Source organism: Prionailurus viverrinus, chromosome D1 (assembly GCF_022837055.1).
Source record: "Prionailurus viverrinus isolate Anna chromosome D1, UM_Priviv_1.0, whole genome shotgun sequence".
Classification (NCBI taxonomy): Eukaryota; Metazoa; Chordata; class Mammalia; order Carnivora; family Felidae; genus Prionailurus; species Prionailurus viverrinus.
This window is the reverse complement of record NC_062570.1, coordinates 109236736-109263582: the sequence shown is the minus strand read 5'-3', so window position 1 is coordinate 109263582 and position 26847 is coordinate 109236736. Positions and strand designations below refer to the sequence as shown.

The 26847-nt window shown below is 39.1% G+C and overlaps 1 protein-coding gene across 2 annotated transcripts in view; it reads left to right on the top strand.

The window, feature by feature from the left end:
- The window catches only part of RTN3 (reticulon 3), a 61758-nt gene that overhangs the window by 32735 nt on the left and 2176 nt on the right, over positions 1-26847 (top strand). For both annotated transcript variants that reach the window (XM_047877138.1, XM_047877137.1), the window contains 5 exons: positions 20171-20378; positions 22272-22410; positions 22847-22916; positions 24371-24417; positions 25517-25575. In XM_047877138.1, the coding sequence (XP_047733094.1) occupies positions 20171-20378; positions 22272-22410; positions 22847-22916; positions 24371-24417; positions 25517-25575 (523 nt within the window). The remainder of the gene's footprint in view (positions 1-20170; positions 20379-22271; positions 22411-22846; positions 22917-24370; positions 24418-25516; positions 25576-26847) is intronic.

Sequence of the window (26847 nt, the reverse complement as noted above, 5' to 3'; positions counted from 1 at the left end):
TGCAACTCTTGATCTTTAGGGTCGTGAGTTCAAGCCCCACATTGGGCGTAGAGCTTACTTAAAAAAAAAGTTTTTCCTCTGGTTTAAAATATATAGGACTTGGGGTGCCTGGGTGGCTCAGTCAGGCGTCCGACTTCAGCTCAGGTCATGATCTCACAGTTTGTGAGTTCGAGCCCCGTGTCGGGCTCTGTGCTGACAGCTTAGAGCCTTGAGCCTGCTTCGAATTCTGTGTCTCCCTCCCTCTCTGCTCCTCTCCCACTCTCATGCTCTGTCTCTCTCCTTCAAAAATAAATAACATTTAAAAAAAAATTTATATAGGACTCTTCAAAGCAGAAATTATAATGTGTGTGGAGATTGTAATGTTATTCATATAACAATTTATAACAAAAGAATATATGAACTTCTATAGCAAGAATTTCTACATCTTTTTGAAGTGTAAGTATTAATTTTAAGTAGACTGAAAAGTCAAAGTTGTGTATTATATACTCGGAAACAACCACTAAGATGATAATACAAAGACATAGCTGAAAAGCCAATAGATCAAATCTTCAAATAATCAAAGAGAAGGCAAAAAAAGACAAAAGAGGAAATGGTGATAAAATGGGAGACTTAATGCAACCATATCAATATGTTTAGTGGACTACACACTACGGTCCGTAGAATGGCAGACTACATAAAACTGCTAGACCATCTATGTGCTGACTATGAAAGCTGCACATTAAAGACACAGGTAGGTAAAAAGTAAACAGATGGAAACGTATATACCAAAAAATATATAAATGAATACCATGCAAAATTTAAGCATAAGACAACAAAGGGTATTACCAGAAATGAAAAGTGACATGTTGTCATGATAAAAGGTATCAAGAAATCTTCAGTCATAAATGTGTATGTACCTAATAACAGCTTCAAAATACTTAAAGCAAAAATTTCAGACTTAAGAGAAATAGGCAATTCTGTAATCATAATTGGAAGTGTTTTGTTTTTTTTTTTTAAGTTTATTTTGAGAGCTCACACGTGTGAGCAGTGGAGGGGCAGAGAGAGAGGGAGAGAGAATCTCAAGCAGGCACTGCTGTCGTCACGGAGCCTAGTGTGAGACTTAGTCTCATGAACCGTGAGATCGTGGCCTGAGCCAAAATCAAGAATCAGATGCTTACCTGACTGAGCCACCCAGGCACCCCTGGAAGATTTAATACCTCTTTCTCAGCAATTGATAGACCAACCTGCACACACCTATGCTCACACACACAGACCTGAGTGTTGCAGTCAACCACTTTGACCTAGATGATATTTCTAGAACGCTGTACCCTGCAATGGCAGGATACACAGTCTTTTGCAAGTGGACAAGAAATAAATTTGCCAATGTAGACAGTATGCTAGGCCATAAAAAAACCCAGTGAACTTAAAAGATGAAAATCATACAAAATATATTCTAAGACCATAATGAAATTAAATCTTAAATGAAAATAAGATACCTAAGAAAATTCCTAAGCATTGAGAAATTAAGCAAGACACATTTACATAATCCATAGCTCAACAAAGAAATCACAAGAAAAAATTTTAAGTGCTTTAAACTGAAGTACAGTGAAAATACAGTATATCAAACTTCTGGAGTGCAGTGCAGAAAGAAATATATAGCTCTCAATGCTGATATTAGAAAAGAAAAATATCTATATTCAGTGATTTAAGCTTTCAATTCAAAAAGCTAGAAAAGGGGGCACCTGGCTGGCTGGCTCAGAGCACGCAGCTCTTGATCTCGGGGTTGTGAGTTCGAGCCCCGTGTTGGGTATAGAGATTACTTAAAAATCTTTAAAAAAAAATTTTTTTAAGCTAGAAAAAAGAGCAAAGTAGGGGCGCCTAGGTGTCTCAGTTAAGCATCTAACTTCAGTTCAGGTCATGATCTCATGGTTTATGAGTTTGAGCACTGTGTTGGGCCCTGTGCTGAGGAGCCTGGAGCCTCCTTCAGATTCTGTGTCTCCCTCTCTGTCTCTGCCCCTCCCCTGCTTGTGCGCCGTCTCTCTCTCTCTCTCTCTCTCTCTCTCTCTCTCTCTCTCTCTCTCAAAAATAAACATTAAAAAATATTTTTTAAGTTAAAAGAAAGAAAATATTAAAAATAAGAGTGGAAATCAGTGGAATAAAAAACAAAGTTAACAAAGCCAAAATTTAGTTCCTGGAAAAGATCAACAAAATCAATTTCTTGACTGATCAAGAAAAGAACAGAACCAGATTACCAATATCAAGCATGAAAAAGGGATCGCCACTTCAGATCCTACAGATATTAAGAGGATAATAGAATATTATGAATAGCTTTAGGCCAAGAAATTTATCAACTTAGATGAAATGGACAAACTCTTTGAAAAATACAACTTACTGAAACTAACACAGTTTCTATTAAATTCATTATCAAAAATCTGTCATGCAGGGGCGCCTGGGTGGCTCAGTCAGTTAAGTGTCTGACTTCAGCTCAGGTCACGATCTCGCTGTCTATGAGTTCGAGCCCCGCGTCGGGCTCTGTGCTGACTGCTCAGAGCCTGGAGCCTGTTTCAGATTCTGTGTCTCCCTCTCTCTCTGACCCTCCCCTGTTCATGCTCTGTCTGTCTCCGTCTCAAAAATAAATAAACGTTAAAAAAAAATTAAAAAAAAAAATCTGTCATGCAAAAAAAGTTCAGGGCCAGAGGTTTTACTGGGACTTTTTCAAGCTTTTAAGGAAAAAGGAGAGAACACTTTCCAACTCTTAGACAAGTATATAGTAATATCAAAACTGGACAGAGACATTGCAAAGAAAATTATAGACTAATATCCCTCATGAACATAGTAAGATGAGAAGTCCTTTAGAAAATGAGAATTTCTTAAAATATTAGCAAATCAAATCTAGCCGTGTATCAAAAGGTTAATACACCATGACTAAGTACAGTTTGTTCCAGGAATACAAGCCTGTATTAAGATTGGAGAATCAATCAGTGTAACTCAGAACATTAACATAATAGAAAAACTATGATTATTTCAGTCAATACAGAAAAGACATTTGAAAAACCTCAACATCCTTTTCCTGATCAAAATTTTCAGCAAACAAGGACTAGAAGGTAATCTCCTTAGTCTAATAAATGACATCTGTTGAAAACTACAGCAGACATCATCCTTAATGCCAAAATAGTGAATGCTTTCCCCTTGAGATTGGGTATAAGGCAGGAGTGCTCACTCTCTTTGTATTCAGCATCACACTGGAGGTCCATCCTACCCATTGAATTATGACAAGAAATAGAAATAAAATGAATGAAGACTGGAAAATAAGTTGTCAAACTGTCTTAGTTTACAGTTGACATGATTGTTTACATAGAAAATCCTAAGGAATTTGCAAAACAACTACTAGGACTAATAAGTGGATTTAGCAAGGTTACAGGATATTAGGTTAATGCACAAAACTCAGTTTGATTTGTTATGTGCTGGCAGCAAATAATCAGGAAATGAAATTTTATTTTTTAAATTTCTTTCCCTCAGTTAAGACAGTAGAAGAGATTATTTATTATATGTGTGTTACATTCAGCCACAAATGAAAACAGAATTAGTCCTGAGATATTTTGGCATTAAGTATATCAGTCCAGGGCAAAGGACCAAAAGGGACTGTTCTTATATGAGCAAGGTAGGCCTGTCAAAGGTGGTCGATATGATCAGATGACGATGGATGTTCTAGATCCATTGAATCAAGCTCTAGAACGTAGGCGTGCAGTCCAAAAAATTGTACCAGTATCCCTGGCCTCTGACTTTCTTCTCCTGTAGCTTCTGTGGGTGCACAAGCTAGTGGTTTACTTGGACCTCTGCCTCATCTTTCTTTTACACTTTAGTCTATAGCCTATGCATTTGCTTCTTCCTAACTTGGCTTTCATGGCACAGAGGTTTCTAAGAAGATGGTGCTAGGGCCGAGAGAGACTAGAAAACGACATATGTTTTAAAATCTTTTTAAAGTTTATTTACCTTGAGAGAGAGAGCGCGCACAAGTGGGGGAGGCACAGAGAGAGGAAGAGAGAAACTCCCAAGCAGGCTCCAGCTGTCAGTGCAGTGCCCGACGCAGGGCTTGAACTCATGAAACCATGAGATCGTGACCTGAGCCAAAATCAAGAATCAGATGCTTAACCAACTGAGCCACCCAAGCATCTCCAGAAAATGAAATTTTAAAACAATAGCATCAAAAGCATAAGATAGAAATAAATTTAACAAAAAAATTTGCAAGTCCTCTATATTGAAAACTGCAAAACTGCAAAGAAAAACTTAAGAACTATCTAACAGGAAGGCCATGCTATGTTCATGGAAGCCTCGGTGTTGTTAGATATCATTCCTACCCAGATTCATCAATGGATTCAATACAATTCAAAATCCCAGGAGAATTTTTTCTATAGAAATTAATAGACTCGTTCCAAAATGTCTATGGAAATACACAGAACCTAGAAAATCCAAAGCAATTTTGAAAAAGAACAAAGTTGGAAGACTTGGAATACTCACTTTAAGACATTATAAAACTCCAGTAATAAAGACAATGTAGTACTTGCAAAAGAGTCAAAAAATAGATCTAAGAAACAAAATTCAGAAATAACAATTTGCTGCAAATTTAGGAACTTAACAATTTATTATCTCACAGTTTTCATGGATCACAAATGTGGGCACAGGTTAGCTGAAATAAAGTGTGCTCTGAAAACACCAGGTGTGAACAGGGTTGTGATCTTATGTGAGACTTGGAGTTCTCTTCACAGATTGTTGGCAGAGTTCAGGAGGTTGTAGGGCCGGATCCCCATTTTCTTGCTTGCTGACTGGGGGCTGGGAGCCATACTCAGTTCCTGGTCTCATGGCCCTCTCATCACAGGGTAGCTTACTTCTTCAAAGTTTTCAGGAGAATTTCTCTCCAGTCTACTACCAGATCTTATGTAACTGAAAGATAAACACAAGAGTGACTACTATCCCGTCCTATTTACAGGTTATGCTCACATTGGGACATATGCAGGACATATATACAGGACATATACACCAATGGGCAAGAGTCTCGGGAGCCATCTTAGCATTCTGTCTACCACAATCCCTACTTCACATGACACGAAAAATTAAAATGGATCAGAGACTTGAACATAGAAACTAAAACAGTAAAACTTTTTTTTAAAACAATAAAACTTTTAAAAGAAAGCATAAAATATCTTCATGACTTGGGGGTTTAGGCATAAGTTTATTGCACCATACAATGCACTAGCCGTAAAATAAAAACTCGATAAATTAAACTTCAAAATTAAAACTTGCACATTAAAAGATGCCACTAATAGGCAAACCATTGACTGGGAGAAAGTATTAAAAAACATGTGTCTCATAAAGGATTAGTATCTAGAAAATACTACTATATTTTAACAATGAAAGGACAAACATTATAAAAAAAAACTGACTAGAAAAGATTCTGGCATTTCACAAAAGAAGATGTACAAATGACCAATAATCCAATAAAAATGTGTTCAACGTGGGAGTCTTCACATAATTAAAATAAGATATCATTGCACATTCACCTGAGTGGCTGAAACTAAAGACTGACAACACCTAATGTTGGCAAGGATTTGGAACAACTGAGACGCTCATAAATTATTGGTAAGAATGTACAAATACTTTGGAGAAAGTTGGTCAGTTTCTTAGCGACCCTAAACGTGCAGCTACCCTATGAGCTTGTAACTCCCCTGTAGAGAAATACAAATATATTCATACAAAAACTTGTTATGTTCATAACAATTTTATTCACCATAGCTCAAAACTGGAAATAGCTAGTGGTCCATCAACAAGGGAGTAGATAACCTGTGATACAGCTAGTTATCTTTTGATACTTGCGGCAATATGGATGAATCTCCGAAATTATGCCAAGTGAGAGAAACAGTGCAAAAAAAGTCATACTGCATGATTCCATTTAGGTGTAATTATAGAACAAGCAAACTGGTCTATGTAGGAAAAAGAATCAGAGCACTTGTTACATCTTGGGATGTTGGCTGCAAAGAAACATGAGGAAACTTTCTGGAGTGATGATAATGTTCTGTAGCTTGATGGAGTTAATTAGGTGTATGCATGTCTCCAAAATCAGTGAATGTGTTATGTATTTCGGCATAAATTTTATATCAAAAGAAAAATAAACATTGAACTTCAAGCTAAATAGATTCGTGGACAAAAGCATTTGGGTCTGTCTTTGACAAATAGTTTTGTGTTACTCGGTGATCCTTCTGTGCCATTTTGAAGGGAAGGGAATGTCTTTGGTTAAGGGTAAATCTGTAGCAGGGCAGACTATTAACCCATTTTAGCAGTCACAAAATTTGAATCTGCTGCCTTTTGCAACTCAAAAAGTGGCTTCATTTATTATTGTGAGCTATTAATGTAAGATAAAATAATCAGTGTGAACATATCTTTGCATTTTTCTTTACATCAATAATTGTTCATACCAAAAGCTTAATTACCTGTTTCCCTTTTATTAATGTACAGTTTCCCACTTGTGGTCATAAAGCCTCGCTTATTTTTTTTTTCTTTCAGCCACATTTCAGTTTGCTTAGAGATACATACTTACAAATTTCGAAAAACTAATGCATGGAACATAGGAAGAGTTGTACAGATTCTTGAGTTGGAGGTTTATTTATTTTTTTTAATATTTATTTATTTTTGAGAGAGAGAATGTGAGCAGGGTAGGGGCAGAGAGAGAGGGAGACACAGAATCCAAAGCAGGCTCCAGGCTCTAAGCCATCAGGACAGAGCCCAACACGGGGATTCAAACTCATGAACCATGACATGAGATCATGACCTGAGCCAAAGCCAGATGCTTAACCATTGAGCCACCCAGGCACCCCAAGGAGGTTTATTCTTCAAAATGAAGTTAAAGCTGATTAACTGCTAAAACTTAAAATTTCTTAACCATTTACTCCTTTTCAGAATAAGCATTTCAACAGCCTTTCTTCTAAGGTGTATACTTTGGAGGGTAGATCGAAGTCAGTTGACCTTTGGGAATGGCTGAAGTTAATCAAACCAAGAGCTTTTCCCAAATTGAGTAATAAAAATCAATAGGTAGGGACTCAACAAGGTTTGCTGTTCTCACTTGGATGGACAGGTACCAAGTTTCTTTTTCCTTAGCCTTGAGCTAACCATTGGGTGTGTTAGTGCCCTCTTTTGGTGTAAGGGGGGTACTGCAGCTGGCATCCTTAATATGTGCGAGCAATAGACATCCTTTTGTGTTTTATTTTTTTTAATTTTTCAAAAAAATTTTAAATTTATTTTTGAGAGAGAGCACAAGTGGGAGGGGGAAGAGAGAGAGGGAGACACAGAATCCAAAGCAAGCTCCAGGCTGAGTTCTCAGCACAGAGCCCGATGCAGGGCCTGACTCATGAACTGTGAGATTGTGACCTGAACCGATTTGGACGCTCAACTAATTGAGTCACCCAGGAGCCCCCATTCTTTTAGGTTTTTAAAGTAAAATAATATGGTCACATTACAGAATATTTGGTAAGTTAAAGGAAGGATTCACTCATAATTCTACCCAAATATAAACATCCTTGATGAATTCAGGCATTCTTTGTCAAATGCTTCAACTGCCGTTAGTAAAATAATTAAGATAACTGAGCAGTGAAGTTAATATATTTACAGTTATAAAAAGAGGTTGTATTGAGGCACCTGTGTGTCTCAGTTGGTTAAGTGTCTGACTCTTGATTTTGGCTCAGGTCATGATCTCACGGTTCGTGAGTTCGAGCCCTGTGTCGGGTTCTGTGTTGACAATGTGAGCCTACTTGGGGTTCTCTTTCTCTCTGCCCCTGCCCTGTTCATGTGTGTGCATGCATGCACGCTCTCATAGAGAAGAATAAATTAGTTTTAAAAAACTTTAGATCAGGGGTGCCTGGGTGGCTCAGTCAGTTGAGTGTCCGACTTCAGCTCAGGTCAGGATCTCGCAGTTCGTGAGTTCGAGCCCCGCGTCGGGCTCTGTGCTGACAGCTCAGAGCCTGGAGCCTGTTTCACATTCTGTGTCTCCCTCTCTCTGCCCCTTCCCTGCTCATGTCCTGTCTCTCTCTGTCTCTCAAAAATGAATAAACGTTAAAAATAAAAAACCTTTAGATCAAAAATAGAAATTTTTAAAGAGGTTGTATTATGTATTGAAATATTATGTATTGAAATAAAAAGCATAATTCATACAGCACAAGACTTTCAAGTAGAGACAACTAGAAAAAAATTAAGAATTTTTCAAATGAAAATAAATGTTAGGTAATGTTATATTAAAGTTGTAGCCTGAAAAGTAAGGAAACAGTGACTTTGCACTTTTGAGAACTTTTGGCTTTCATTTTTCCAGTACCTATTAAACTGGCTTAGGTCACTATTCTTTAGGACTTTTGGAAAAGGCCAGCCAGAGCTTCATTCTGTGTCTGTAAGATAGAGGACTAAAGTAGCACTTTGTTAGTCCATTGGCTCTCAATTAAGATCTTACTCCACTGTGGATAGATTCAAGAAGGTAGACCTTGTCAGGCATTGGATGTAGGGAATGAGGGAGAAGGAAGAGTGAGTCCTATTTCTCATTCTCTGTCTTGGGTAGACATTCCACTAGGTGCTTAGTGGGATCTCATTGTAGTTTTAATTTGCATTTCCCTAATGACTAATGGTGTTGGGCATTGTTTCATGCGTTTACTTGCCATCCATGTATCTTCTTTGATGAAAGATCTGTCCACATTTTTGACTGGTTTATATTGTTTTGTTTGCTTTTGAGAAAATTTATATATACCTATTCTGGATGCAAGTTGTTTAGATAGAAGTCAGATATATACTTTGCAAATACTTTCTAGTGTGTGGCTTTTATTCTTTTAACGTCTTTCAAAAATAGCAGAATAAACTTTTAAAAAAAAGGGTGCCTGGGTGGCTCAGTTAAGTGTCCAACTCTTGATTTCGGCTCAGGTCATGATCTCCCAGTTGGTGAAATTTTCCCACGTTGGGCTTTGTGCTAACAGCACAGAGCCTACTTGAGATTCTCTTTCCCTTTCTTTCTGCCCTCCCCTGCTTGCTCGCTCGCTCGCTCGCTCTGTCTCTCTCAAAATAAACTTTAAAAGAAAAAGCAGAAATTTTTAATTTTGGTGAAGTACTATTTATAATTTTTTCTATTATATGTCATATGTTTATTGTTATATATAAGAAGTCTTTCCTAAACCAAAGTTTTCTTCTAGTAGTTATATGGACTAGATTTTACATTTAAGTCTGATCTTTTTCTATTAATTTTTGCATATCGTGAGATACTGATCAAAGTTTGGAGTTTTTTGCATATGGGCATCTATGTGCAACACTATTTGTTGAAAATTCTCCACTGATTGATTTTGCAACTTTGTCAAAAAATAATTTGTTCATATACGCCTCGGTCTATTTCTGGACTTTGTATACCATTCCATTCCTCTTGTCTCAAAGTCATTGCTACACCATCTTGATAATGATAGTTTTATAGAGTCTTGAAATCAGATAGTGTTAATCTTCCAACTTTGTTCTTTTTCATAGTCAGTTTGGCCTTTCTAGGTCCTTTGACTTTCCATAGGAATTTTAGTATCGCTTTGTCCATAACTACAAAAATACCTTCTAGAATTTTGATTGCAATTCTATCGAGTTATAGATAAACTTGGGGACAATGAAGAGTTTAGCAATTTTGAGTTTTTTAACCCACGAAAACAGGATCATTTTCCATTAATTTAGGTCTTCATTAGTTCCTCTCAACAACGTTAAATATTTCAGTGTATGGATCTTAATACATCTTTTGTCAGATTTGTCATGGGGTATAGCTCAGTGGTAGAGCATTTTGACTACCTCTTTTGTCAGGTTTATATTTAAGTATTTTATATTTTCATGCTATTTAAAGTAGAAGTTTTAGCTCAATTTCTGGTTAATACATGGAAATACATGTATTTACATGGAAATATACATGGAAATATAGTTGATTTTGTATATTGACTCTATATTTTGCAGATTTGTTAAACTCACTTATTCTAGCAGCTTTTTGTAAATTGCATCAAATTTTCTAAATAGGCTATATGCCATCTGTGAATGGTAGTTTTAATTCTTTTCCGAGTTGAATGCCTTTTACTTCTTTTTTTTTGACTTACTATACTGGCTAGAACCTCTAATACAGTGTTCCATAGAAGAAGTGAGAAAGAACATTCTTGCCTCTTCTTATGAAATATGTTAGCTCTAGGTTTCTTATAGATTCCCTTTATCAAGTTGAGGAAATTCCCTTCTATGACAGTAGTTTGCAGCTACTTGAAAGGTTGTTGAAATCTTGTAGAAAGGTTTTATCAGAGAGGATATTGGATTTCCTTAATTGCCTTTTCTGTATCTTTTGAGATGGTCATATGGTATTCTTACTTAGTTTTAGTTTATCAATGTGGTGAATTCTATTGAATGACTATGAATGTTAAACCAGTCTTGCATGTTCCTGATAAATCCCACTTGGTCTTAGTGTATTCTTTTTATATATTGTTGGGTTTGATTTGCTAAAACTGTGTTAAGAAATTTTTGCATCTATGCTCATGAGCAATATTATTGCTCTGTCGTTTTCTTGTAATGTCTCTGTATAGTTTTGGAGTCTAGGCAGTGCTGGCCTTATAAAATGTGTTGGAAAACATTACCTTCTCCTCATTTCTCTGGAAAATTCTGCGTGGAATTGGTATTATTTCTTGATAATGTTTGGCAGAATTCCCCAGTGATGCATCTGGACCTAGAATTTTCTGTGTGGGAAGCATTTTATTTATTTGTGTTTTATTTCTTTAGTAGGTATAGAACTAGTCATTTTATTTTCTGAGTGAACTTTGGTAGTTTGTGTCTGTGGAAGAATTTGTCCACTTTAAGTTATCTAATTTACTGGCATACTGTTGTTCATAATATTCCTTTATTATCCTTTTAATGTCTGTAGAATCTGTAGTGATGTCACCTCTTATTCTTGGTATTGGCACTTTTTGTACATTTTTACCTTTTCTATTCCTTTCCTTTCCTTTCCTTTCCTTTCCTTTCCTTTCCTTTCCTTTCCATTCCATTCCATTCCATTCCATTCCATTCCATTCCTTTTCTTAAGTGTATTTATTTTGAGAGAAACAGAACATATGCATGGGACAGAAAAAATCCTCAGCAGGCTCTGTGCTGTCATGACAGTGTAGGGCCTGATCCCTTGAACCCTGAGATCATGACTTGACCCGAAATCAAGAATCAGACACTGAACTGACTGAGCCACCCAGGCGCCCCCTTTCACCTTTTCTTGATCAATCTAGATAAAGTTTTATCTGTTTTATTGATAGTCTCAAAGTCTTTACTTTCATTAATTTTCTCTGTTGTTTTTCTGTTACCTGTTTAATTGATGTCTGTTCTGATTTTTATTATTTCCTTTCTTCTGTTTACTTGGTTCAGGTTGTCCTTTTTCTAGTTTTTTGAGACTGCAGCTGAGATCACTGATTTGTCATCTTTCTTCTTTTCTAACATAGGCACTTTTATACTATGTATTACTTTAGTTGGATCCCACAAGTTTTGATTTTCATTCAGTTCAGAATACTTCTAATTTCCCCGTTGATTTCTTTGATTCATGGGTTGTTTAGAAGTGTGTTGTTTACAAATATTTGAGATTCCCCCAATATCTTTCTTTACCAATATCTTTTGTTATCATTTCTAATATAATTACCTTGTAGTCAGAAAACATAAAGGTGACTTGAACCCTTTGAAATGTATTGGGACTGTTTCATGATCCAGGGTTTGGTTTATCTTGGTGAATGTTCCACATGTACTTGAAAAGAATATATATTCTGCTGTTGTGTGGAGTGTTCTATAAATGGCCAGAAGATCAAATTGGTTAATAGTGTTTAAGTCTTCTGGGTTTTTTTGATTTTCTGTCTACTTGTTCTACCAATTATTGAGAGAGGGGCGTTGAAATCCTAAACTGTAATTGTGGATTTGTCTTGTGTTTGTTTTTTTTTTTTTAACACCCTTAATGAGGTATAATTCCAATACTATACAATCCATCCATTTAAAGAGGATAACTAGGGCCACCTGGCTGGTTCAGTTGGTTAAGCATCTGACTTCAGCTCAGGTCATGATCTCACAGTTCGTAGGTTCGAGCCCTGCATCAGGGTCTGTGTTAACAGCTGCAAGCCTGGAGCCTGCTTCGCATCCTGTCTCAGTCTCTTTCTGCTCCTCCCCCACTCACACACAGTCTCTCTCACTCTCAAATATAAACAAACATTAATTTTTTAAATTTAATTTTAAAAAGTGTACAACTATATGTTTATCACTATCCAATTTTAGAACATTTTAGTCCCCCCCCCACAAGAAAGAAACCCCATACTCATTAGCATTCGTTTCCCATCTCCCACCACTACAGCCCTAAACAACTAATCTACTGTCTGTCTCTCTAGATTTGCTTATACTGGATGTGTTACATAAGTGGAATCATGCAATATGTGCTCTCTTGTAATTGGCGTCTTTCACTTAGCCTAATGTTTTCAAGTTTGAGCCAGTTCGTAGCAGGTAGCATTAAGAACTTCACTTCTTTTTATTGCCAAACAATAATTACGTTGTGTGGGTATATACTGCATTTTATTCATCTGCTCATCAGTTGATGGACATTTGGATTGTTTCCACTTTTTGGCTATTATGAATTATGCTTCTGTAAATATTGGTGTACTCAAATTTTTGTGTTGTCATATGTTTTTATTTCTCTTGAGTGGAATTGTCGGGTCATATAATAACTCTATGTTTAACTTTTTGAGGAACCGCCAAACTGTTTTCCATAGTGGCTGTGCCATTCTTCCTTCCCACCAGGAATGTTTGAGGGTTCCAATTTCTCCACATCCTTGCCAGTATTTGTTACTGTATTCTTTATTATAGCTGTCCTAGTGGGTTCGTTGTGGTTTTGGTTTGTATTTCCCTAATGACTAGTGATGTGTGTAGCATCTTTTTATGTGATTTTTGGCCATGTGTATATCTTTGGAGTAATGTCTATTCAGATCCTTTATTTTTTGGTTGGGCTATTTTTTAATTATTGAGTTATAATTCTTTATTCCTACCATATTCTGGACACAAATACCTTATCAGATACATAATTTGCAAATGTATTCTTTCATTTTGTGAGTTTTCTTGCCACTTTCTTGGTACTGTTCATAGAACAAAGGTTTTTAATTTTGATACAGTCCCAGCTTATCTGTTTTTTTCTTTTGTCACTTGTGCTTTTGGTTGAGAAATCATTGCCTAACCCAGGATCACAAAGATTTACTCCTGTTTTGTTTATCTTTTGATTTATCTTGGTGAATGTTCCACACGTACTTGAAAAGAATGTGTATTCTGCTGTTGCTGTGTGGAGTATTCTATAAATGTCGATGTAAATGTTCTATAAATATTAAAAAAATAAGCTTTTATCTTAATTCTAGTTAATTAACATAACAGTGTTATATTCGTTTCCGGTGTACAATACGGTGACTCAACAGTTTATACAACACCCTGTGCCCATCACAGGTGCACTCCTTCCTTAATTTCCATCACCTATTTAACTCCTATTTTCTTCTAGGAGTTTTAAGACAGTTTCTCACTTTTCTAAAACAACCATTTATCTTCTTCTCTTGTCCCCACCTCAGCTGAAGTCCTCAGCACCATTTTTGTTGAGAAACTGGAAGCATTCAGAAAGAAATCCCTCTTCTTGCGATCTTCATGTCTATGGATGAGCCTGTGTCTCTCCTCATCTTCTTCACTGTGTGGTTCTGACAAGGGTCCGTCCCTTCACCTGGGTTCTGGATCGCTATCCCTCCCTTCTGAACTTCGCTTCTTCTGCCCCCCATCTTCAACCTCTTCCTGCTGTGTCTGCGTATAAACATGCTTGAGTGCTTCCCGTCTTTAAAGAGCTGACCCTTGGTTCCAAATGCCCCACTCCCCTTTGCAGCCAAACTTCTCAGACATTTCCTCTCACGCTGCCTCCACGCCTCACCACTGCTTCCTCTGCTCTTCCCTCCAATTGCTCCTTCCCGTCACTCGGCTACACAGCTTTCGTCAGATCACCAGCTGTCTCCGTGTTGCCAAATCCAGGGTTACTTTTTTCCTTATTCGAGCTTGGCAGAATTAGCCAGTTTCCACACCTCCTCCTCAGAGTACTCCTCTCTCCACTTCTGTAATCCCATACTCTTCCTAATCCTCCCCTACCTCCCTGGTTGTTGCCTCTGTTCCCATTCCCTAGCTCCTCTAGTTTTATTCAATTATGAAATACTGGAGTACCATAGAATTAAGACCTGGGCCTTCTTCCCTATCCATATGAGGTAACCTCATCCATTTTCATGACTTTTAAATATTATTTGTGTGCTAGTGACTTCCAAATGTGTCTCTGGCTCAGACCTACTTTGTGTGTTGCACACTGATAGATCTGACTGCTTTCTTTAATAATGGTATCTCTAAACGTGGATCCCCAAATTAACATGCTCTGTACTCTGCTCTTCCTCACCTCAGTGAATAACACTATAGCCATCCATTTGTTCAGACCCCAAACCTGTGTGTCACCCATATTTCTTCCCGGTGTCGTCTCCCACATCCTGTCACCAGGTTTTCCCTGTTCTACCTCCAAACCGTAGCTCATGTCTGTCCACTCCTCCATCCTGACTGCCCCCATCCTAATCTAAATGACAACCATCTTGCATTTGAACATCCATGTTAGCCTTCTAGGGAGTCTCTCTGCCTGCACTTTTGCCCCACCCTTTTCTATATGGTGAAAGCGTTCCTCTTCTTAAAATACAATATATCATGTTATACCCCTGCTTCACCTTTAGTGGCTCCCATTTCACTTGAAGTTAAAATCCATGCTGCTTACCTTGCTCTGTGAAAGTGCTCCATGATCTAGCCCCTGCCAGTCTCTCCAGCCTTGTCACACCATTCCCCTGGCTTTTTGCATGGCCAGCTCCTTCTCATTTTTCATATCTCACCTTTCATGGCAGTCCTCAGAGAGGCTTCTCCTGACCAGTAGCTTCAGTCATGCCTGTGTGCACACCATTGTTCTCATCATGGCACAATGGATTCATATCCTTATGGGTCTCTGGTACAAATGACACTTACCTTGTTTGTTATTCATGCCTCTCTCCCCCCCCCCCCCCCCCCGCCCCGGAAACTAAGTAAGGTTCTTGTTTGCTTTGTTCACTGCTGTATTATATTCCCAGTTCTTAGTGCTTGCCTGGCACATGGTGGGCACTTAATTAAAGCTTGCTGAAAGAAGGGAGGAATGGGAAAGGAAGGAAAAGAACACATTAAAAATAAAGAATTCCCAGGACGCCTGGGTGGCTCAGTCAGTTAAGTGTCCGACTTCAGCTCAGGTCATGATCTCATGGTTCGTGAGTTCAAGCCCCACGTCGGGCTGTGTGCTGACAGCTCAGAGCTTGGAGCCTGCTTCGGATTCTGTATCCCCCTCTCTCTGTGCCCCTCCCCTGCTCACGGTCTGTCTCTCTCTGTCTCTCAATAATAAATAAATGTTAAAAAAAATTTTTTTTAAATAAGGAATTCCCTGCTTTACTTTTTTTAAGTCTATTTATTTGAGAAAGCATAAGTGGGGGAGGAGCAGAGAACAAGAGCGAGAGAGAGAATCCCAAGCAGGCTCTGCTCTGTCAGCACAGAGCCTGACGAGGGGCTCAAACTCATGAAACCATGAGATCATGACCTCGGCCGAAACCAAGAGTCAGACCCTGAACCAACTGAGCCACCCAGGCGCTCCAGGAATTTCCTGCTTTAAAAAGTTCTATACTGAAGTATTAAGAGCAGATGCATGAAAGTAGGAGGGAGAAAGAACATTTTATGGAACTAAACCATTGCAGCTTCTTGGTGCCTTCCTGATTGCGCAGCAAACACTGAAACCCAGTATGAGGGCTTCACCATTTTAAACTTTTGGCAGCTGCCTCATTTCTTCCCTTTGTCCTCATGTGTTTCATCCTCCTAACTCTTCCTCGAGGATCAGAGGGCAGCATTTCCAGATGTACCACGTTCCTTTCGTTAGTATTGTATCCTCAGAATCCCAAGTCCACGGTACTTGATAGGATCTAGGTGCAGGAACTGGGCCTCTCATAGATTGAGAGAGATTATCAGGACACAAATGCAAACTGGTTATTAGCTTAGCCCATGTTTTAAGCATTCAATAACAGATCTGAAGAGCTGCTGTAAATAAAGTGATCTGTGCTCTGAAGAAAAATAAAGCAGAATAAGGAGATGGACCGTGATCAAAGGAAGGGGAGGTTAGGTAGCGTGTGCATTCTGGGGGAAGTAGCCCATGAACCAGGACCCAAAAGGGAAGGAGCAAGTCACGTGAAGTTGTGGAGGAAGAGCATCCCAGACAGGTTTGAGGTATTAACCAGCTTATGCTAACTTCCCCTCTGTTATCCCCTGCCATTAATCAGTGTGTCCCTTTCCCATTCTACCATTGATTATAAGGCCCAGCCCAGGGCCTTCTATACTATTGTGCAGATTATATACTGCACACCTCTAGGGGGCACCACTCACATGTGTTATTGCAGGTTTGAATGTTTCTTATGCCAGTTTTCCAGCAGATGGCAGTAAGGTTCATGAGGACAGGGTGGCTTTTGTTCATCTAGGTTTGCATATAGGCTAGTGTCATTACCCCTCTTTCCTTCTGTGATGCATCCAGGTCTTTTTCTTTCTGGGCTTCAGTCTTTTTTTTTTTTTTTTTTTTTTTTTTTTTTTTTTTTTTAATTTTTTTTTTTTTTCCAACGTTTATTTATTTTTGGGACAGAGAGAGACAGAGCATGAACGGGGGAGGGGCAGAGAGAGAGGGAGACACAGAATCGGAAACAGGCTCCAGGCTCTGAGCCATCAGCCCAGAGCCTGACGCGGGGCTCGAACTCGCAGACCGCGAGATCGTGACCTGGCTGAAGTCGGACGCTTAACCGACTGCGCCACCCAGGCGCCCCTCTGGGCTCCAGTCTTATCCTGTAAGCTTTTCTTTCTTTTTTCTCTTTCTTTCAAACATTTGAAACTTAAAAAAAAATATTTTTTAACGTTTATTTATTTTTGAGACAGAGAGAGACAGACCATGAACAGGGGAGGGTCAGAGAGAGAGGGAGACACAGAATCCGAAGCAGGCTCCAGGCTCTGAGCTGTCAGCACAGAGCCCGACGCGGGGCTCGAACTCATGGACCACGAGATCATGGCCTGAGCCGAAGTTGGACCCTTAACCGTCTGAGCCACCCAAGCACCCCTCAAACATTTGAAACTTAAAGAAATGCACGTATAGTACAAAAAACTCCCATATAACCTGCGCTCTAGTTTACCAGTTGTTAACATTTGCCTACTTTTGCTTTATCACTGCGTCCCTCTCTCCATAGGAGAGCTGGTTGCAAACATCCTGCCCCTTTACACCCTGACTTTGAAATGTGGCGGTGGCGGGGGGGGGGGGGGGGGGTTTGGTTGTTTTTATTTTTGTTTTTTTGAGCAAGAATTTTGTTTTACATAGCCGCAGTACACTTACCAAATTTAGGAAATTTAACACTGATACAATACAGTTAACCCTTGAACCTCACAGTTAATGGGCTCTGACCTCCATGTAGTTAAAAATTCACATATAACTTTTGACTCTCCAAAAACTTAACTACTAATAGCATACTATTGACTGGAAGCCTTACCAATAACATAAATAGTTAACACATATTTTGTTTGTTATGTGTATTATATATTGTATTCTCACAATAAAGTGAGCCAGAGAAAAGAAAATGTTATTAAAGTCAAAAGGAAGAAAAAATACATTTACAAGTACTATACTGTATTGGGAAAAAAAATCCACATGTAAGTGACCCATGCAGCTAAAACATGTGTTATTCAAGGGTCCTCTGTACTTTTGTCAGTTACGTAATCCGCAGTCAAATTTTGTCTGTTGTCCCAGAGGTGTCCTTTATAGCTATTTTTACCCCTTTATCCAGCATTCAGTCTTTGATCACATTTGGATTTGTGCTTTGAAACCGCCTCACTCTATTTTAATTTTTGTTATTTTTTATTGAAGTACAATTAGCATACAATGTTACATTAATTTCAGGTGTACAATATGATCCAGCAATTCTGTACATTACTCAGTACTCATCACAATAAGTGTACTCTTAATCCCCTTCACCTGTTTCACCCATCCGCCTCACCCCCTCCCCTCTGACAACCACCAGTTTGTTTTCTGTATTTAAGAGTCTGCTGTTTGTTTGTCTCTTTTTTCTTTGTTCATTTTTTTGTTTATTAAATTCCACATATGAGCGATATCATATGGTATTTTCCCTTTTATGTCTGACTTACTTCACTTAGTGTACCCTGTAAATCCATCCATGTTGTTGTAAAATCCTCGATCTTAGTTTGCTGTTTTCTTACTAGATTGAGGTTCTGTGTTTTTGGCAAGAGTATCGTAGAAGTGATGTTGTGTCCTCCGTGCATTACACCACGAGGCACGTGGCCTGTTTGTTCCATTCCTAAGCATTCTATGTTGAAACCGTACTTGTGGTCTTAGGAACTGTGACATGTATGTACTTGGATGCTGACTGTAGGAATCCAGCTTAGTATTTGCTCTCCTAAGAAGGTAGCACTCTGTTCAGCTTTCCTGTCCAATCAAGTGAGCCTGACTTGCCTCCCAACTCTTCCTTTGCAATGTCATTACCTGGGACTCTCAGCTTCCCATCAGGAGTCATAATACCTCTTATCTCTCCTAGTGTCACATCCCTCGGCTGGAATCTCTGAACCAGTGATTACTTCTTCTGTACAATCAGCAAATCTTTAGTGTGAACGTTACAAGTTAGGTTCCTTTGGCTCTGGCAAGGTTAGGCTTCAGAGGAGAGTATTGTGTTTGAAGATGGGAAGAACTAGGTACCAGGGGGCCCACTTGAACAGATTCAAGTTCATTTTACCCTCAATCACAGTCTTCCAGGCCTACCGTATTTTGATTGTAGTTAAAATTTGAGTGTCTATTGTGTGTCATTTACAGTGCTAAGCATTCTACTGCATTAGCCTTATATAGTCCTTAAAACAACTCTAAGAACTAGATACTACTTTCTTTATTTTACCAAAGAAAAAATAAAGGTTTAGAAAGGTCAGTTAAGACAATACAACTAAAAATTACCAGGACTCTAAACTCCTGTCTCCAATTCCAAAGCCCTTACTGTTCTTTATAAACAGAAGAATCCTACAGTAGGGCCATTAGTGTTGAAATTAACCTTCACAGATTGAAATTCAAATGTAGTGTCATTGCTAGATAGGAGATAATTGCTAGCAACTTTTACACACATATTTTGAGGTGTCTGTAAATAGAAGAACTTAGATTTTTCCAATTTGGATGTCCCCTGCCATAAGAGCCACTTGCCTAAGACAACCTTGGTTTATACCTGTTTCATTACAGTTATTAATAGTGGCCCCATTCATTTGCAGAGGTATTGGGGTTTTTTCCAATTTTTTTAATGTTTATTTATTTTTGAGAGAGAGACAGAGCCTGAGTTGGGGGAGGGGCAGAAAGAGGGAGACACAGAATCAAGAGCAGGCACCAGGCTCTGGGCTCGAACCCACAAACCATGAGATCATGACCTAAGCAGAAGTCGGACACAACTGACTGAGCCACCCAGGCGCCCTCAGAGCTATTATGGTTTAGATAATGATACGGTCCCCTGCCCATAATCCTTCCTGAGTTCTCTTCAGATTAACAGAGAGACTGGTATATTTCGTTGTAACTAATGCTAATAGTTTGGTTTGTTTTTATCCATCACTCTCTCTGGCCCGGCCCAATTTACACATTAGCTTTGGTTTTACAGTGACCAAACTATAATTTATTGGCATGGTTTGCTTGATTTATTCAACAGTTATCAACACTTTATCACACTTGCTGTACATCCTTTCTGCTGAAACATTTAAAGAAAATGACACTTTACCCCATTGTACTTCAGTAGCCATCTCTAAAAAAATAAGTTTCTAGTTTTTATGAACCTGTCCAGAAACCACAGGAACCTTTTGCAGTGTGGATCATCACTTCTGACATAATTTGGTTTTCATGTATCAGGCTCTCTTAAAGAGGGGTGTGCCTGCAATTGCATGCTAGTATGATGCTTCTCAGGTATGCAGGACACAACCAAAGAGCGGTGCTGGCCACGTGGCCGCATGTAACCTATGTTTCCTTTTCTTTCGGCAGTGCACGATCTGATTTTCTGGCGAGATGTGAAGAAGACTGGGTTTGTCTTTGGCACCACACTGATCATGCTGCTCTCCCTGGCAGCTTTCAGTGTCATCAGTGTGGTTTCTTACCTCATCCTGGCTCTTCTCTCTGTCACCATCAGCTTCAGGGTCTACAAGTCTGTCATCCAAGCTGTACAGAAATCAGAAGAGGGCCATCCATTCAAGTGAGTTGAAGTATCACAAGTAACACTGTAAACTTTAGGAAGGGGTTTGCTGAGGCCGGTCAGGTCTGTAATTCAAACCTGACAGAGTCAAGAATTATAGGGCCGAATGCAGCTGATCACTTGCATGAACCATCACCTAAAAACCTGTCACTTAAAAAGTGGCCAAGAACTTTTTGACAAACTTACACTTTAAGGACAAAGAAGACAGTCTAAATTCCTGAGCAGGGTAGAGAGAGCAGGGCCTCCAGGACAGCACTCAGTTACATGGAGTCCCGAGGACATATTTAAGCTTCCACGCAGCTAAATCTTAAAGCAACTTTGAAATCTAGATACTGAGCCTGCACTCTAGGCGATACCAGAATTTGATGTGTTTGCTCTTAGTTTTGTTACTGATTTCCTTTTTAATTTTCCTTTGGTTTTCTTAATACCGGGAGCAGGTCTTGATGAGATCAGTAGGTCATGCATTTTTAGAATCCACTTGCTAGCTTTCCTCATTGTGCTGTGATTTTAACAAATGTTTTCCTCACACTTTTCCTTTTGAAAATCTTAGTCTGTAAACATTTTTAACATTTGCAAATAACGGTTTTTTTCAAAACCCCTCTCTTAATAAGGAAAGAAACTCTACTGTGACCTCTCAGGACTGTGACAGAATAGGTGTCTGGCTGCAGCTCTGGTGCTTTTATTTTCTCTTAGTGAAAATAGAGCAGATAATTTAAACTGTATGTGGCATTACAAAAGTTATTGCAAGTTAGTTTTAATAAATCAGTAGGTGTTCAGTGAGTGAATAAATTTTACTGTTTTGCCACAAGCTCAGCTGTCTTAGCAGGGTTTTCCTCTTTTGCATGACAGTGTCGTGGATTTTAAATGTGTATTGCTAAGTTGTATGGATTATTACAACATCCAGTTTTTGTTATTTTTGTATTTGGTTGTACATATTTTCCTGAACACAAAAAGTAAGCATGCCTGTTCCTTTTCTATTTCTCGAAGACTGTAGGCTCTTTAAGGCAAAAGCAGCCTTCTCTTTCCTGATGTGCCCAGCACATAGCAGAGGGTCTGATACTCAGTAGGCACTCAGTAAGTACTGAGTGAATGAACAAGTTAGGAGCACATGGTTACGTGTCAGTTCTGTAGTGCATCTGGAAATAGATGGAAACAAACCCAGGTCTTTCTGCCTTTTTCTTTAGTCGTTTACCCTAGTAAACTCAGTATCTGCACCTTCCTTTTTGTTAACAAATACTTTACAATGCCTCCTTTATCATTTTCAAGTGAGATTCATAGGTATCTACAAACAAAATTTCAAAAATAGACTATAATTATAATATAAAGGAATAAGATAAGCTATTTATAATAAAATAATATGTATCTAGTCAATATTAAACTGCTTGGACATGACTACACGCACAAAACAAATACAGACATCAGGAACTTGCAGTTAGATGTATAATCTCCAGTACAGAGGTAATTTTTCAAAATAGTAAAGCATCTCAGTAAAGTTTAGCATGAACAAAATTCAGTATTAAAAAATTCAGGATGTGTTAAAACTATGGGGAAAATACCTTGTTTTTATATGTTCTGGGCTTTTGATAATTATAAATGGGTTCACGCCTTCATGAATATCCTGTGAGGCAGTGAAAGTTATGCAGGACGTAGGACAACTCTTTATTGTGTAAGAACATCCCACACTTTGCAGACATCTGGCATCTCTGCCTCTGCCCACTGAAGGACAAAGGTGTCCTCTCCTCACCCCGTGACAGCAAAAAATGCCCCTACAGATTTCCAGAATGCGCCCTGGGGGGGGGGGGGGGGTATCGCGCTCTAAAGAACTGCTCTCCTAACAGAAAGAGATCTTCTTTTTCTTGTCAAATGTATGACTGTTGTTTCTTCTTCTGGAAGAGCCTACCTGGATGTAGACATTACCCTGTCCTCAGAAGCTTTCCATAATTACGTGAACGCTGCCATGGTGCACATCAACAGGGCCCTGAAACTCATTATTCGTCTCTTTCTGGTGGAAGATTTGGTTGACTCCTTGAAGGTTAGTTGTTTCTACAGCTTTTGGTGGTGAGACTGAGGAGAACCAGGGACTAAATTATAATTCAGAAGAAAAACAGTAAACAGGGTTTCCTCGCACACAAAAATAAATGTATGCTTCTTGTCTCCTGTATTTGGGACAGAAGTGAAATGGGGATAGGAGTCAAGAGGAAGGGTCTCCTGCACCTGGAGAACTTCAGAACAAGGAGAATGTAATTGGCAGAAATACAGTTACACTCTGAGCTTAAGAGAACTACAGAATTGTCTGATGCATCCTTCAAATGTATGGTGCAAATGAAGTAACCCTCATTTTGAAATTATTGATGGTATACATCACTGAATTTATGCAGACTCAATTGGCAAGACGAGAATGGCATCAGTTAACCTAAATTTTACATTATGATTATTCCTGCTTAACCCTCTGATGTTGGCTTTCCCAGCTGGCTGTCTTCATGTGGCTGATGACCTATGTTGGTGCCGTTTTCAATGGAATCACCCTTCTGATTCTTGGTAAGGTGACAAGGAAAATGTCTCCATGCTCTTGGAAGTACAGTTAGCCATTGAACAACACAGGTTTGAACTGCATGGATCATAACACTTATACGTAGAATTTTTGCAGTGCAGTATTATTTATAAATGTATTTTCTCTTAGGATTTTCTAACATTTAGTCTTGTCGTAAGAATACAGTGTAGGGGCTCCTGGGTGGCGCAGTCGGTTGGGCGTCCGACTTCAGCCAGGTCACGATCTCGCGGTCCATGAGTTCGAGCCCCGCGTCAGGCTCTGGGCTGATGGCTCGGTGCCTGGAGCCTGTTTCCAATTCTGTGTCTCCCTCTCTCTCTGCCCCTCCCCCGTTCATGCTCTGTCTCTCTCTGTCCCAAAAATAAATAAAAACGTTAAAAAAAAAAATTAAAAAGAATACAGTGTAGAATACATACAGCATACAAAATATGTGTTAATTGACTGTGTTCTCAGTAATGCTTCTGGCCGACAGTAGGCTGTGAGTAAAGTTGGGGGTGAGGGATCAGCGGTTGTCTGCAGATTTTCGACTGCACGGGGTATCAGTGCCCCTAATATCCACAGTGTCAAGGGTCATCTGTGACTGGTAAAAGTAGGAGCAAAGAGAATGCCCAGCGTGCCTCTACTCTTTGCACGCGGCCCAGCCTTTAACATCCATAAACGTTGAACTGGATGTTGAAAGAACCTATGTTTGTGGCCACAGGTTTATTGAAAGATCCCAACTATAAAGAAGTATCAAAACAGAAGTAAAGGAGAGTTGTCTACCTTTGGTTTAAATATGGGGATCTTATAAAAATCATTTTCGGGGCACCTGGCTGGTTCAGTTGGTTAAATGTCTGATTCTTGATTTCAGCTCAAGTCATGATCTCATGGTTCATGAGATCAAGCCCCATGTCAGCACAAAGCCTACTCGGGATTCTTTCTCTCCCTCTCTTTCTCTGCCCCTCCCCCCTCTCAAAAATAAATATTTTTAAAGAAGAAATCATTTTCATAATTTGGAAATTATTTGTAATACAAAGAAGGCAGGCAGCTTGTGTACCTATAGCTAACTGTCCTTTTTTTTTTTTAATTTTTTTTTTTTTAACGTTTTATTTATTTTTGAGACAGGGAGAGACAGAGCATGAACAGGGGAGGGTCAGAGAGAGGGAGACACAGAATCTGAAACAGGCTCCAGGCTCTGAGCTGTCAGCACAGAGCCCGATGCGGGGCTCGAACTCACGGACCGCGAGATCATGACCTGAGCCGAAGTCGGCCGCTTAACCGACTGAGCCACCCAGGCGCCCCTATAGCTAACTGTCCTTAATTGAGGGCTCTAGGTAGGATTTCTCATATTGAAGATTCAGGTTTCCCTGTATTTCCTGAGGAAAAATGGTGTGTATTACTTGAGTCTTGGGTCTTTTTGACTGCCTCACATTTATACCTGCCGTGTCCTGTGATTCTCTTACAGCTGAACTGCTCATTTTCAGTGTTCCAATTGTCTATGAGAAGTACAAGGTAAGCACGTATCTGTTTTGAATCGGATAAGCCTATTGATTATGACTAGTTTTGGTTCACGTTTTAGGCATCGAAAGTTTGGAGCAACCATTTTCTAACCCATTTCTGCAGTCTGATTTTATAAGTCAGGAGCGTATATGAAATTGGTAATAGTGGTTTCCTATACCAAAAAAACCTGAATGTTGAAGAGAGAAAAGGGTAGGAAGGAGACTTATTTTTGTGCCTCGCTGTGTCTTTCAAATTTTAATCAGGTGAATGCATTATCTGTGCAAAAAACTAAGTTGGAAAAAATGCTTAAGTAAATAAAAGCTGGTATCTGGAAAGAAATTTAAACTGCCAAGGCTATTATGGGAATCCCATCGGTGTGGAAAGATGTTTGCATTGTGGAATGCCGTGTGCAGAGCCTTGGTGAATGTGAGAAGGTTTTTCTTTGTAGGTTGTCATCCATCAACAGACTTTATTTATGCCTTTTGGTATTAAATGAATTAGTCTTACGTGGGAGCCAAAACACGTTTGTGATTACAGAGTATAAATTAGACTGTATCTAGTATTCAGAAAATGCTTTACTCCAGTGTCTCTAAAGGAAACACCTAGCAAGTAAGACCTTAGCAAAAGAAATGAGTGATTTTTACTTCCAACAGAGTATGAGGTGTTTGTGGCATAATTTAAATTCTGAAACCTTAAGTTGTTTTTTTTTTTAATTTTTTTTTAATTTTTTTTTTTTTTTAACATTTATTTATTTTTGAGACAGAGAGAGACAGAGCATGAACGGGGGGAGGGCCAGAGAGAGAGGGAGACACAGAATCTGAAGCAGGCTCCAGGCTCTGAGCTGTCAGCACAGAGCCTGACGCGGGGCTCAAACTCACGGACCGTGAGATCGTGACCTGAGCGAAGTCGGACACTCAACCGACTGAGCCACCCAGGCGCCCCTGAAACCTTAAGTTTTTAAAATATATTTTTTTAAACGGGGCATTTTCATTTCGCAGAGTATGCATTACTATTTTTTTTTTAAATTATTAAACTGGACAACAGAACGTTACCTTCAGGGAAATTGTTAATCTGTGTGTTGCCGTAACTGAGTCTCTTTCCTTCCTTAAAGACCCAGATTGATCACTATGTTGGCATCGCCCGCGATCAGACCAAGTCGATTGTTGAAAAGTAAGTATGCTTAAGTTCCACATTTTATTATGACATGTGTGTTTTTCCCCAATTAATTTTAGCCTCCTCTGTAAAATACTGACTCAGAGAAAGTAGTTTTCACCCTGAAGAAAAAATGTTAGTTAATAGTTTGATTTTATTAGAAATTATTTCATCTGCTTCCTTAAAAAAATATCCTTTGTGTCTTAGACTAAAAAGAATCAATGGAATTAGAACCTTTGCCTTTTTGAATTGGCCTTTAAATGTTTGTGATTGCCAGCTCACATGCATGTATTTTCACATGTATCAATTTTTAGCCAAACTCTTCCCTCTCTTTTCAGAAATTAGAGATTTACTAAAGAAATCACTCAAGGTGCAAAGCTACCTCTTTCCTAAAACTACCAAATCCCCGTTTTCTGTTTTCTTAAACCAATTTAATATAAAAATCAAGTAGTAATAAAATACTGGTAGACATTTTTATGACTCCCTCTATCAAGGAACCATTTGGGGTTTTTTGGAGTTTTTTAAATGACTTACAGTAAACACTAAGGAACCCATACTTTTAATTAAAATATTAACATTTTTCCATATTCAGACATTTAAGGAACAAAACATCAAAAGCAGTTGTTTCTCTTTTGTGCTCTCCCCACCCCCAGTTCCAGTCCCTTTCACATCCCAGATTTTAGTGCTTTTTCTAGTTTCGATAAGTGGAAGCCGACTCTGTGCACACAACTTGGGCTTGATGCCAGGGTCTTTACTTGCTCCTTTGCTTTTTTAGGTATACAGTGGAGCTAAAACCAGGCAAGGACAGTTAGCACAAATATGTATCTGGTTGCTGTTCACTCCTCACTGGGAAAGATGGTCATAGCTTAGCTTTTAAACCTGATGTCTTGGTTAGTCCCTGCTGGAGTGGCTTTGACATTGGTTGAGAGGTGTGTGAATGATCTTAGTGATGGGTAACCTTGATGCACAAAATAAAGGGTAGCTCTGGTGTCTGGTGAGGGGCTGGGAACCGTCGCCTGCTCCTGTCGTCTTTTTATATGTCACCTTGACCCTTGACTCTCGGTTCCTTTGGGGCACTAGTGGGTAACCTCGCATTCCCAGAGAAATGGGCTCTTGCACTGCCGGTGTGGAGAACATAGGAGGCATTATGCCCAGATACCCCTTATTCTCCTCTGGAACCCCCAGGGAAGGAGCCAGGAGGTGCAAGCAGTGAAAGAGGACAGGGAGCTGGCATGGTGGCAGGGAGAGGGGACAGATCTCTGTGGACCCCTCATCTCGTCCCGGACCGGC